Source organism: Haplochromis burtoni, unplaced genomic scaffold, assembly GCF_018398535.1.
Source record: "Haplochromis burtoni strain Fernald_Lab_line unplaced genomic scaffold, NCSU_Asbu1 Contig_1648, whole genome shotgun sequence".
NCBI classification, from domain to species: Eukaryota; Metazoa; Chordata; class Actinopteri; order Cichliformes; family Cichlidae; genus Haplochromis; species Haplochromis burtoni.
In genome coordinates, this window is record NW_024584009.1 from 13,672 (window position 1) to 25,822 (window position 12,151).

Here is a 12,151-nt window from a genome sequence, read left to right on the forward strand (position 1 = left end):
AGCCCTTCAGGACATCAGCTCACAGCAGCTTCACTTTCCTCTGCTGATCATCTACTGACACTCTCACACTGCTTCACTGTCACAGCTCAGAGTTCAGCTTCACACTTTGTTAAAGCACATCTGTGGAATGAAGTCCGGCCGGCCACAGATCACTTCTGAGGAAAGAGGAGGACGTCGGCTTTCCTCCTAGTTTCACGCCCGAGCGCTCCGGTTGGAGGCGGCTGCTGCGGCCTCACCCTGACACGCACAAAGCTCCGCCTTCAGTCCTGACGCTGAAACATCCACTGTAGCTACAATGATGCAGATGTGACCCTCAGCAGCTGGATTTCCTCTCCATAGATGTGTTTCCATGCAGATCATGGACATAAAGCAGCTCCAGGATGAAGAGTGTGAAAGAACTTCTTCCACTACAGTATTCATTACAGCACTGTGGCACTCCACAAACCCTCACACTGTCTCAATCCCTGTTTCCAGTTTGACTGAGAGAAGGCCTGAAGCTCAGCCAATCACAGGACAGGAAGTGATCAGCTGACACAGTGATTTGAAGCTGTCAGGGTGAGGCTGCTTCATGCAGGTGTGGAACTATGAGGAAGCTGAACGCCTCCTCTTTCCTCAGCAGTGATCTGTGGCAGTCTGCCATCATGTTTGGCTGCTCACACTGAATGTGACTCACTGTTGGGGTGTAGCTCAGGTGGTGGAGCAGGTCCTCTGCTATTCGGAAGGCTGGTGGTTCACACCCTGCAGTGTGCATCCCAAATATCTTTCAGCAAGACACTAACTCCAAGTTGCTCTGTGATGCATCACAGTGTGGATGTCAGAGGGTGAGGAAAAAGTGTAACATGTAACGTGTTTGTATGAACTGAATTAGACAATTCATTCCTTCATAAAACAAATAAAAGCCTGCGTGATTGAATCACTGATTAGGCAGAAATATCTCTGTAAACACGAACATGAACACAGAGCTGCAGAGAGACAGGAAGAGGTGAAAGCTGCGGCCCTGGTGTGGTCAGAGGGGTCACGGGTGTTTAGATGTCATCCAAGGAAAGATTTAATATTTCAATAATATAAATTACACAAGTTTGCAAAATACACACAGACAAAAGAGACGGTTTCAATAATATGAATACTTTATCTAAAAGATATGCAGTGCAATAAAACAAACACAACACACAAAAAGACTGCAGCACCATGTTGGCCACAAATCAGCATTAAATCACAGAAAGTAAAGAGGCTGGATGGAGCAGTAACTCAGCAGGAACACAAAACACTTCAGCGTCACACTCGGAGCTGCACAGTAAAGGAAACATGGAGGGAGGAAAGCACCAGCAGGGAGGCCACACCGCTGCTGGCTCGTCCTTCAGTAACCAAACACAGAAAGTAAAAAGTGCTCAACAGTCTCACATCACATAAAAAGATTTCGTCCAAAGCTAAAAGGACAAACATGTTCACCACAAACACTAAACACAGAGTTAAACAGTCACAGTGAGGCTGTCACCTCTGACACAACAATCACTCAGGAAACTGCAGAGCTGCACTTCCTGTGGCAGCTCGAATCACCACGATGACTCCGAGCAAACGTCCCTCACACAGAAGCTCGGTTCTGCTTCCTGTGTGATCGGATTATGTTCAGGATGAACTCTGTTCAGGAGCAAACAGTTATCACTGATGATTTTAAAATAACTTCCAGAAACCAGAGAAGACGAACGTTCGAGCATCATAATTTTTAATGGGACAGGTTACAAAATTTAAACTCTGAACTCTGAGTGTGACCATGTTTCAGTGTAAAGTGCAGCTCAGAGATAACCAGCATCACTGAGCTCAAGCTAAAGTCATGAACTTATTCATGGCTCTGTGTTCTGAGTCACCAGGCTAAACAAAAACATCTGCAGCATTGTTTACATCAGTGTTGCATTTTACTGGTATATTCATGATCTTCTTTACAGATTATTGATTATTTTACCATCATTATCTTCTGATAACGTCTCTGACTGCAGTGTGTGGATTTCACAAAGATTTAGAGCTGAAAAAAGTAACAGGACATGAAGTTTAACGGAGACGGTTGATAACCAACTGTTTCCTCCAGGTTTTCTCAAGGCAGCAGAGACAAAGAAGTCTTTCCTGATATGTTCATGTTCTGCAAACACAACATGACTCAAATGTCTTCAGCTGCACCACAGATGAGTCTGTGCCTGTATCTACAGTAGAATTTACACAAACGTGTTTACAGGCTGACTTTAATGTGTTTCTGCACATGCTTGTCCTCTGGTCATGTGATCATGTGGTTTGTAGGACGCTCCTCTTCCTCAGAGGATCCACCTGTGCTTCCTCTCCTCTCTCCTCCACCTGTTACAGTGAGGGAACGTCCTCCATGATGGAGGAGCTGCTGGAAAGTGCTGAGAGTTTCCTCCAGAGTGAGACCTCTGTCACAGTTCAGAGGATCTACGGCAGCAGAGACCTTCATGGACACTAAAAGTCTCAAACACACAACAACAACATCACACTGACTCCACTCTGACATCACTGATCAATAATCAAAGAACACACAGATCAAACTGATTGATCAGCCATCAGAGGAGTCGGATCAATGGAGCTGCTTCTGTTCCTGATGTCCCCTGTTTGATCCTGGACCTGAACTCTCCCTGCAGAGGAGACACAAGACAGTCAGAGAGGGAAAAATAAATAAACAAAAAACAAACAAACCAACAAACCTTTGATTTTCAGCAGCACAGTTTTGCCTCTGTGGATGTTTCCCTTCCTTCTAACCACACAGCTGTATCCTCCACTGTCTCTCTCTGTGGGGTGTTTCAGGGTCAGACTGAGGTCTCCAGTTTTCAGCAGGTCTTCATTCATCTTCGTTCGGTCTCTGTAAACCTGGTTCTGTTCTTCAGGCTGGTCAGAGCCGTTCCGATATATGTGGACCTTCCTGTAAAACCCGTTCTTCCACTCCACCTCAGCATCTTCAGGCAGGTTTTGTGTGGTTTTGAAGGGCAGCTGGACAGACTCCACCCCCTCCTCCACCTCCACCTGACAGACTGAGAGGACAACAAACACAACATGAGCTGTACAGAGAGCAGCAGGTGTCACAGTTGTAGAGAAAGCTAAAGGAAAGAAGCAGATCCGATCAGAAGGTAACAGGAGATCTTTGAGGAGTCATCACTGAGAAGACTTGTTGCTTATTTTTCTTAGAACATCACACTAAGATCAAGAAACACTGATTAGATTTATTAGTCCTTTGTTCTGAGAAGCAGTTACCGTGTCTCAGTTCTCCTGTTGCATTTTGAATTTGGTCACTTCTTTATAAAAATGTTTTTTAAACTAGTCTTGTGATAACATGTGGAGATAAAGTGTGAATTTCCCTCCACATATTTGCACCTGATCCTTTCATGTATGTGTATTTGGCTGCAGTAACATCTGGCTGTCACAGCTGGACTGGCTCTTTAACTGGTGTGAGAGCTCTACAAACAGCTTCATGCTGTCAGCTGTACGGACAGGAATGTCTGATGACTCTTTGTCCATAACAGAGATGTTACCCACTGTCTGTGATGGACTTCCTTTTACCATGTGACCTTTAACTTCTCATCAGTACTGATCACAACTATTTAACTGACAGGAAACAGATAAGAAGATTACAACATCTGACCTTTGACCTGTGTCCACAGCACTGACCTCTAAGTTTCAGCTCCACCTGTTTCTTCAGCAGGATGTTTCCCTCCCTGCTGTAGACGGTGCAGGTGTAGGTGTTTGTGTCACAGCCTGTGGGCTGTTTCAGGGTCAGACTGAGGTCTCCAGTTTTCAGCAGGTCTTCATTCATCTTCGTTCGGTCTCTGTAAACCTGGTGCTGTTCTTCAGGCTGGTCAGAGCCGTTCTCATACACGTGGACCTTATCGTATCATGTCCATCCACTCCACTTTAGCGTCTTCAGGCAGGTGAAGTGTGGTGTTGAAGGGCAGCTGGACAGACTCCACCCCTGAATCCACCTCCACCTGACAGACTAAGAGGACAATAAACGCAACATGAGCTGCACAGACAGTAACAGATGATGATGGAGACAGAATTGTCATTTTCTGTCTGTTTTATCCTGAGCAGATCTGGCTGCTTCTTAAAGAACAGTGTGACTGTCAACTGGTCAGAGTCAAAGCTTTCTTTGAAGGTGAGTCAAGGTGTCCATTGCAGGAAATGTTAAATGTAATGTTTTCTTGAACCAAGGAAGGTGGTTCAGGGAAACTACGAGAGACTGGTGAGGGGCCAGACTAAGAGCAGTTTATAAGATATTGTTAAAAACGGGTTCAAATGTTGAGGGAGAGCACAACAACAATAATGGTCCAGAAGAGCTTCGGTCAAACAATGATTTTAATGAACACACGCGTGGGAGATGAACACTGCACCACAGCATCGATCTCCGCCCAAAACTGCACAGGCACACAATTTTGCAGTCACAAGCTTTTGCAAACTATTATTTGAACTCTTACCTAAACATGACTCTAACTACTGTTTGTGTGTGTGTCTCGACCTCCAACGCACTCAGCCTCACCCCGCCCGTTGGTGCTTCTGGCCTTTTACCAGACAGAAGCTCTCTGTGATAGGTGTAATAATCTTAACTAAGAACATGTGTAATCTATTGAATAAATGCTTTGATGAAATGATAATTAATGTAATGGTAATGATGATGGTTATGAATAGTAGCAGTAAAATATTTCCCTCATCTCCACAATATGCATATTGATGACAGCAGAAGTCTAGAAACCTGGACTGAATGAGGCACACCACTGCTCATCTGAGAACACGTAACCTGCTCAGGCCTTGACCCACGGGGCCCGTCCAGCCATTCACCGAGCTGTCATTGCTCGACGGATACTGACAGCCTTCAGTTCCCTGGCATGTCACGAACTGGCACAATGTGCTGAGTCCACACAAAAAGTTTACATAAACAAAAAATATATATTCATTATGACCTCTGACCTTTGACTGTATGTACAACACTGACCTCTGACTTTCAGCTCCACTTGTTTCTTCAGCAGGATGTTTCCCTCCCTGCTGTAGACGGTGCAGGTGTAGGTCCTGTTGTCTCATCTGTGGGGTGTTTCAGGGTCAGACTGAGGTCTCCAGTTTTCAGCAGGTCTTCATTCATCTTCGTTCGGTCTCTGTAAACCTGGTCCTGTTGTTCAGGCTGGTCAGAGCCGTTCTGATACACATGGACCTCATCTTCATCACCATCCATCCACTCCACTTTACAATTTTCAGGCAGATGAGCTGTAGTTTTGCAGGGCAGCTGGACAGACTCCACCCCTGATTCGACCTCCACCTGCAGGACTGAGAGAACAACAAAGACAGCATGAGCCGGACAGACAGCAGCAGCACTGAGCACATCGTCTTTAATCAGATGAAGTGAAATACTTATAGTGAAAACATATTTGACTGATTCCAGTGGGAGTGAAACAAGTGGAAAAGCTCTAAGCACATCAGATGAAACCAGGACGAAGGAGGGATTCAGGGTCACCTGATCCAGCGTTATCAGAAAGGAAAGGTTTAAGCCTAATCTTGAAAGTAGAGGCTGGTTGTTTCCTATTTTACTTTTAAATAATACTACTGCTACTACTAGTACTACTACTAGTAGTAGTACTAGTAGTAGTACTAGTAGTAGTACTACTACTACTCCTCATCTATGAGGACTGACATAGCTGCCTCACTGCTAATGAACCCATCATAGTGATGAGGCTGACCTCTGACATGGAGCACCACTTGTTTCCTCATCAGGATGCTTCCCTCCCTGCTGTAGACGGTGCAGGTGTAGGTGTTTGAGTCTTTGTCTGTGGGGTGTTTCAGGGTCAGAGTGAGGTCTCCAGGTTTCAGCAGATTTTTCTTCATTTTCGTGCGGTCTCGATAACAACTGTTCTGTTCTTCAGGCCGGTCAGAGCCGTTTTGGTACACGTGGACCTTCCCACTAATATTTGTCCACTCAACTTTGGTGTCTTCAGTCAGGCGAACTGTGGTTTTGCAGGGCAGCAGGACAGAGTCCACCCCTGAATCCACCTCCACCTTGTAATCTGAGAGGAAAACAAGACACAACATGGTCAGCAGCAGCTGTGATGGTCACATGACCTCCCTATCCTTCCTTGTCTTCTAGTCTCAGTCAGATTGTGTCTCAGTTTGTTCCTGATGTGTTCCTGACTCGTTCTTTGGTAACTAGTCTGCAGCGTCCTGTAAAGTGCTGCAGACATGTTGGATGAAGAAGCACAGACAGACTGAGCCTCCACAGTCGGCCATGTCTCACACACATCAGCACAGAAACCATGAAGATCTCATGTGTCTGAACATCTGAAGCTCACCTGGCATGAAATAGTGCCGGAAATGAAATAAAAGACCTCCAGAAACAACAACAAGAATCAGGAGAAGAAGGAGAACCAGGAGGACCACGACAGCTGCTGCCCAAGCTGGAAATTGATCTGTGGAGAAATAAACAAAGGTAAAGAAAAGAAAAGAAAGATATGACTTTTGAATTATCATTTTTACCACGGACCTCTGTTTTATCTACATCTGACCTTTGACCTGCAGCACTACTTTCTGTCTCAGGATGTCTTTGTCCCTGTAGATGGTGCAGATGTATCCTCCACTGTCTCTCTCTGTGGGGTATTTCAGGGTCAGACTGAGGTCTCCAGTTCTCAGCAGGTCTTCGTTCATCTTCGTGCGACCACAGTAAAGGTCGTCCTGGTTCTTAAGGTGGTCACTTCTGTTTGGATACACATGGATCATCATGAGTTCTCGGTCAGAGCGAGTCCACTCCACTGTGGTGTCCTCAGGCAGGTCAGGTGTTGTTTTGCAGGGCAGGATGACAGAGTCTGACCCTTCCTCCACCTTCACCTCCACCTGCTGGTCTGAGAGGACAAGAAACCAATATAACTAGGAAAGCAGCAGCAGTCATACTTTGGTACTGATAACAGTCATCTGCTCTGGATATCTACAGTGAGTTCCATCATCTGTTGGACAAAAATCATATTTTAAATCTTTGTAATAAATATGATGGAGTAATTGGAGTCTACAGATATAACAACATTTTCATTAACTGTTTATCAATAAGTCATTTTTATACATACTCAAACATTTAAGAGGCTTAAAAAATAACTGGAAAGATTAAAATAACTGTAAAAAGAAGCACAACTGTATGAAAATTATTTTTAACAGTATGACGTATAAAGCCGTTGGACATCTCCAAACACTTTCCCCCTTCCTGGTTTCTTAGCTGTTTGCATATTTCTGCTGCTACTTCTCAGATTCTGAAGAAATAATTCAGCTTTATTATTTAAGATGTTAGACTGGACTGCTGACCTTTGACATGCAGCTGTACGTCTGTCAGTTTTCGTTCATTCCTTCCATTACTGATGGAGCAGGTGTAGTTGCCACTATCAGTCAGTTTGGGTTTTGTCAAAGTGAGGCTGAAGTCTTTCATTTCCAGACCATCAGGCCTCACTGATGTACGTCCACTGTAACGCTGGTTTCGCTCTTCAAGATTTGGACCTTCTTCTTCTTGCACATGGACAAATTTTGGATCAATATCACTGCGAGTCCACATCAACATAGGGTCCTCAGGCATGACACCTGTGTACTGGCAAGGCAGCAAGACGGAAAGTGCACCTTCATTCACCTCCACGACCACAGCAAAAACGTGCTGGAAAGCTGGAAGGACACACAAGGACAAAGAAAGTTTGCCCCAGCATGCAAAAGCTGGTCTCCAACACACAACTGCAGACACCAGAGAGACAAGTGTCACTCAAATACAACCTAAACACAAAGAAATGACCAGGTATCCATCCAACCATTTTCTGCGGGTTATCTGCAGAAAATGGCAGAGGTCTCGGTTCCTGGTCTGCCTACATTATTCTGTAAACTCAGCAGCATCTTCACTTCATTGCCTTTAAACTAAATTATTAAACTCTGCTTAAAATTAATGACTTAGTTTTTGCTGAGCAAGCAGTTAATCATACAAACATCAGTTAATGCACAAAAATGCTATTCTCTGACGATGTATGGTGTTACCAGTTGTGAAGAAGGGCTGATACATAAACTACTGATTTTGAATATTTATCAGACACTAATAGACTTTTTTTGAACAAGAGATGAGAATAGGGAGGTTTTGGGAATGCTACTATGCAAGTAAAACCAGTGGAAAGGGTTATGTGAAAAGGATATAGGACATATGGAACAGCCAACATTTAGACCAACAACGAAGTAACCAGTAGTTCTGCATTCCAACATCTGGAAGAAGCAACTGCTATCACAGCTACTGGTAAGATAGAGCACAAGGATTGTGGAGAGGGGAAGCCTGGATGTCACGTGGCAGTGATCAATGAGATTTTTAGCTATAAGATGAACAGCCAAAAGTAGCAGTACCCTCCAGGTAGAAGGAGAGTAGAGCCCAAGATCCAGGCAGCAAGGAGGGAAGTTAGCCAACTATCTGAGCGGCAGAAGGGCATGATGAAAAAAAAGATGGCTAACAAATACAGCAAGCTGCCCATACATGTGACAAGTAACCATCACTGTGGCAGGCAACCAGGAAAGGCTATCCAACATGAAGAATCAGAGAGCATCAAGCCTTGTCATGATTCATGCAGACACTCCCTGAGTGGCTGGCTAACTGAAGGCCAGACCGTCCCCAAGGATCACCAGAAGGGACTGGTCCCATCCAACTACCAGCCAATAACCTGCCTCAGTACTACATACTACATGGAAGCTCCTGTCAGGCATCATAGCGGCTAAGATGAACAGGCACATGGCTCAGTACATGAGCGGGCCACAGAAAGGGACTGGCAAGAATACCAGAGGACTGAAACACCAGCAGCTGGAAGATAGAGCAGTCATTCGGGACTGTAACACCAGAATGACAAACCTGTGCAAAACCTGGATTGACTACAAGAAAGCCTATGACTCAGTGCCCCACACTTTGATCCAGGAATGCCTACAACTGCACAAGATTAACAGGACCCTAAGAGTATGAGGAATTCAGTGGGAATGTGGCAAACAACACGAGAGGCCAACTTCAAGGAAATAATACAAGTTACCATCAAGTGTGGGATCTACCAAGGAGACGCTCTGTCCACTGGTGTTCTGCAAAGGCCTAAACTCCCTCAGTGAGATCAGTGACAAGACACAAGATGGGCTGTGGATACCGACTACAGAGTGGCGCAATCATCAGCCACCTCCTCTACATGGATGACATCAAGCTGATGAAATATCTGTGATGAGTACAGCCTGGAAATCCCGAGGTCAAAATGGGAGACGACCCCATGGGTGGTGGCGAATGACCAAGCTAAGATCCTCTGGGACTTCCAGGTACACGAAAAGCCTGAGAAGTACCAAGGGCTCAGAGAAGAGCTCAAGAAGATGTGGAGGGTGAAGGTAACAATGCTCCCAGTGGTAATAGAAGGAGTAGATCTGGTGACTCCCAAGCTAGGTGTGTGGCCCCAAGCAGATCCCAGGAACAACAGCGGAGATCTCTGTCCAGAAGAGCGCAGTCCTGGAAACAGCTAAGATACTGCGCAGGACCCTCAAGCTCCAGGCCTCTGGTAGAGGACCCGAGCTATGAAGGAGTCCGAGCTTCAGCTACACAACAACACACACAGCAGCTGATTGTAACATGAGCTCATCTGAAAGGCACCAAGAAGAATCCAGAGATTTGAAAGTTGCTGCTTTGGATTGTTAGTTTGATCTGAATCAGAATCCAGTGTTTGATGGAAATCTCCTCCTGCTGCACTTCAACACATTAAAGAGAGAGAGATGAAAGAAAAGCTGATGATGAGAGCAGAGAGAGGAAGGTGTACTTACCGTGCAGGAGGATCACAAACACCACAAACATCTTCATGTTTGATCACAGACAAACATCCACTGTAGCTACAATGATGCAGATGTGACCCTCAGCAGCTGGATTTCCTCTCCATAGATGTGTTTCCATGCAGATCATGGACATAAAGCAGCTCCAGGATGAAGAGTGTGAAAGAACTTCTTCCACTACAGTATTCATTACAGCACTGTGGCACTCCACAAACCCTCACACTGTCTCAATCCCTGTTTCCAGTTTGACTGAGAGAAGGCCTGAAGCTCAGCCAATCACAGGACAGGAAGTGATCAGCTGACACAGCTGCAGGGATTTGAAGATTGACAGAAAGTTGATCAACAGGTGTGAAACTATGAGGAAACTCAACAGTCTGTCCTTTCTTAGGTGTTGTCTGTGGCAGTCTGCCATGAGGCTTGGCTCCACACACTAAATCTGAAATGTAAAAACAAAACCGAGATTAAAAAAAACTGAAGAGTAAAACCTTTCAAACCGGTTCAATATGTGAGACTGAAATACACTGAAAGCTTGATGGTTACGGGAACTTTAAGAAACCACGGAGTCATATGCAGTATGTACCTAACTATATTTTGTATGCATGCTGCAAGTAGTAGTAACCTATCATTGCACTCTGTAGGGTCCCAGGTTTCTGTTCCAGAGACACCTGGATGAGAATCAAACCCAACCAGTAGAAACCTTCAGTCTTCACATCAACTCAGGTGTTTTTGTGCGACACAGAAAATATGAACAGATGGTTTCTACATGCATGGTTCCCATCATGAAGCATAGAGGAGGCGGTAAGAAGCCTAGAAAAACATGAGAAGGTGTGTCCCAACATTTTACTCAGTGCTTTGCAATTGGCATAATTTGTGAAAGTTTAAATCTCTTCTCTATTGAAGAGCAGAAATGAATAGGTTCACACCTGTTGATGAACTTTGGCCGACACAAAGTTCATCAACAGGTGTGAACCTATGAGGAAGCTCAACGACCTCCTCTTTCCTCAGAGGTGATCTGTGGCAGTCTGCCATGTGCAGCTGCACAGACCCAGCGTGAGCTCTCTGAAAGCTGACCGGGACCTTTTTAAAGAAGTGTTATTTATAATTTAAAACATGAGAAATATATTCAAATGTCTGATAAAATAAGTATGACCTCATTTCAAACTGCAGCTATATTTCTTAGTTTTTAAGAGCCAGTAAATGGTTATTGTGAAATGATCATATACAAAAATTAGAAATAAACTGTGAACAGTGTTGATAGAAGTGTTCTGTGATGAATACAGCAGACAGTAACCCTTCTGTGTGCAGCGGTGCTCTGCTGTCCTGAGCAGACAGTAAACGCAGCATGCAGAGTCCTGTCTGTCCTCAGTGTGTCAGCACAGCTTCAGTTCACTTTCATTAGTCATCCATTTATTTCTCTGTTACATTCATTTCAACATTTAAATCATTAGAAATGATTCTTCTTGTTCAACTAAATGAAAAGACATGAAAATAAGAATTTCCAGGTTGGCCTCAGTTTCATCCTGATACTGACATCAGATAAATTCTACTTGTAGTTTCTGCTCCGTAGATTTTTGGTGGAGACTGAAGCTCATCAGATCCTGAGAGCAATCCAAGACATTTATTCAAGCCTTAGAGGTGAAGGCTGTTACCATGGGAACCATAGATCTTAAATCTTAATGTTTAGAATAATGATTTTTATTTGAACAATCTCTGGGGAAATAAACGTTTCTCTGTTTAAAGCTGTAAATCTACTGCTGAGGAGAGTCCAGAGACATTTCCACAGATGTGTACAAATGTAATAATCAAAGAAGAATTGGATGGATACTCAGTGAAGGAAACTTCTGCAAGAATAATCAGCGTAAAATAGTTTCCCTGTCATGTCCTGTCACAACGTTTCTAAATATTTCGCACTAATTCTTGATCAGTTTCATGTATATTTATTGTCATCAGATTTTGAGATTTATCAGGTTCGATGATGTCACATGACACAGAAGAAACTGAAGCTGATTGGATCATAAATGACAGACAATTTTGTGCAAATGAGATTTTCAAGATTTTAGCAGCAGGTCAGCTACTAGAAGAAGGCTGGTGGATAATAACCCGCAGCTGTTTTCTGAGCATCCACTGGAGTGTAACTGTTGGATATTTCCACAGCTATCCCATCATGAGAGAAAGTTGGAGGTCCCCCCGTTTCTTTTTATTTCTTTCATCCTTCCTTAAAGAGATAAAACAAACAGTTCAGCACACACAGTATAGGACGCCAAACAAGCAGGAGGACAGTTGGCTGAAGGACAGGAAGACAGATGTCTGCATTCTGTTTTCTGATGAG

The 12,151-nt window shown here is 44.2% G+C and overlaps 2 protein-coding genes across 3 annotated transcripts in view; both read right to left on the reverse strand.

Annotated features, from left to right (window-relative positions):
• Nucleotides 1-743, reverse strand: part of LOC102289204 — a 3,210-nt gene extending 2,467 nt beyond the window's left edge. The window contains exon 1 of the mRNA XM_042217162.1: nucleotides 1-743. The gene's annotated coding sequence lies outside the window, so the exon portion shown is untranslated.
• A 1,781-nt stretch (nucleotides 744-2,524) lies between these two features.
• Nucleotides 2,525-9,874, reverse strand: LOC121813413. Of its 2 annotated transcripts, XR_006053693.1 has the most exons (8): nucleotides 9,817-9,874; nucleotides 7,324-7,671; nucleotides 6,540-6,872; nucleotides 6,327-6,443; nucleotides 5,721-6,044; nucleotides 4,985-5,310; nucleotides 2,709-3,032; nucleotides 2,525-2,639 (listed from the first exon to the last, which is right to left on the reverse strand). XR_006053693.1 is itself a non-coding variant. In XM_042217161.1 (7 exons), exons 1-6 carry the CDS (start codon nucleotides 9,851-9,853, stop codon nucleotides 5,012-5,014), a joined length of 1,458 nt encoding a protein of 485 aa, XP_042073095.1. In that variant the 5' UTR covers nucleotides 9,854-9,866; the 3' UTR covers nucleotides 3,881-3,991; nucleotides 4,985-5,011. The 2 variants fall into 2 exon arrangements, 1 of the variants encoding a protein (XP_042073095.1); XM_042217161.1 differs by lacking the exons at nucleotides 2,525-2,639; nucleotides 2,709-3,032 and adding an exon at nucleotides 3,881-3,991 and having other exon boundaries at nucleotides 9,817-9,866.
• Nucleotides 9,875-12,151: the final 2,277 nt, after the last annotated feature.

Bases quoted from the DNA above. Each gene is read 5' to 3' on its own strand.
- LOC121813413 (XM_042217161.1), bottom strand. From the start codon at position 9,853: ATGAAGATGTTTGTGGTGTTTGTGATCCTCCTGCACG. The intron at 6,045-6,326 runs GTGAGCTTCAGA...TTTTCCTCTCAG, and splicing joins CCGGCACTATTTCATGCCAG to ATTACAAGGTGGAGGTGGAT. The intron at 5,311-5,720 runs GTCAGCCTCATC...TTGTTCTCTCAG, and splicing joins AGTGGTGCTCCATGTCAGAG to TCCTGCAGGTGGAGGTCGAA.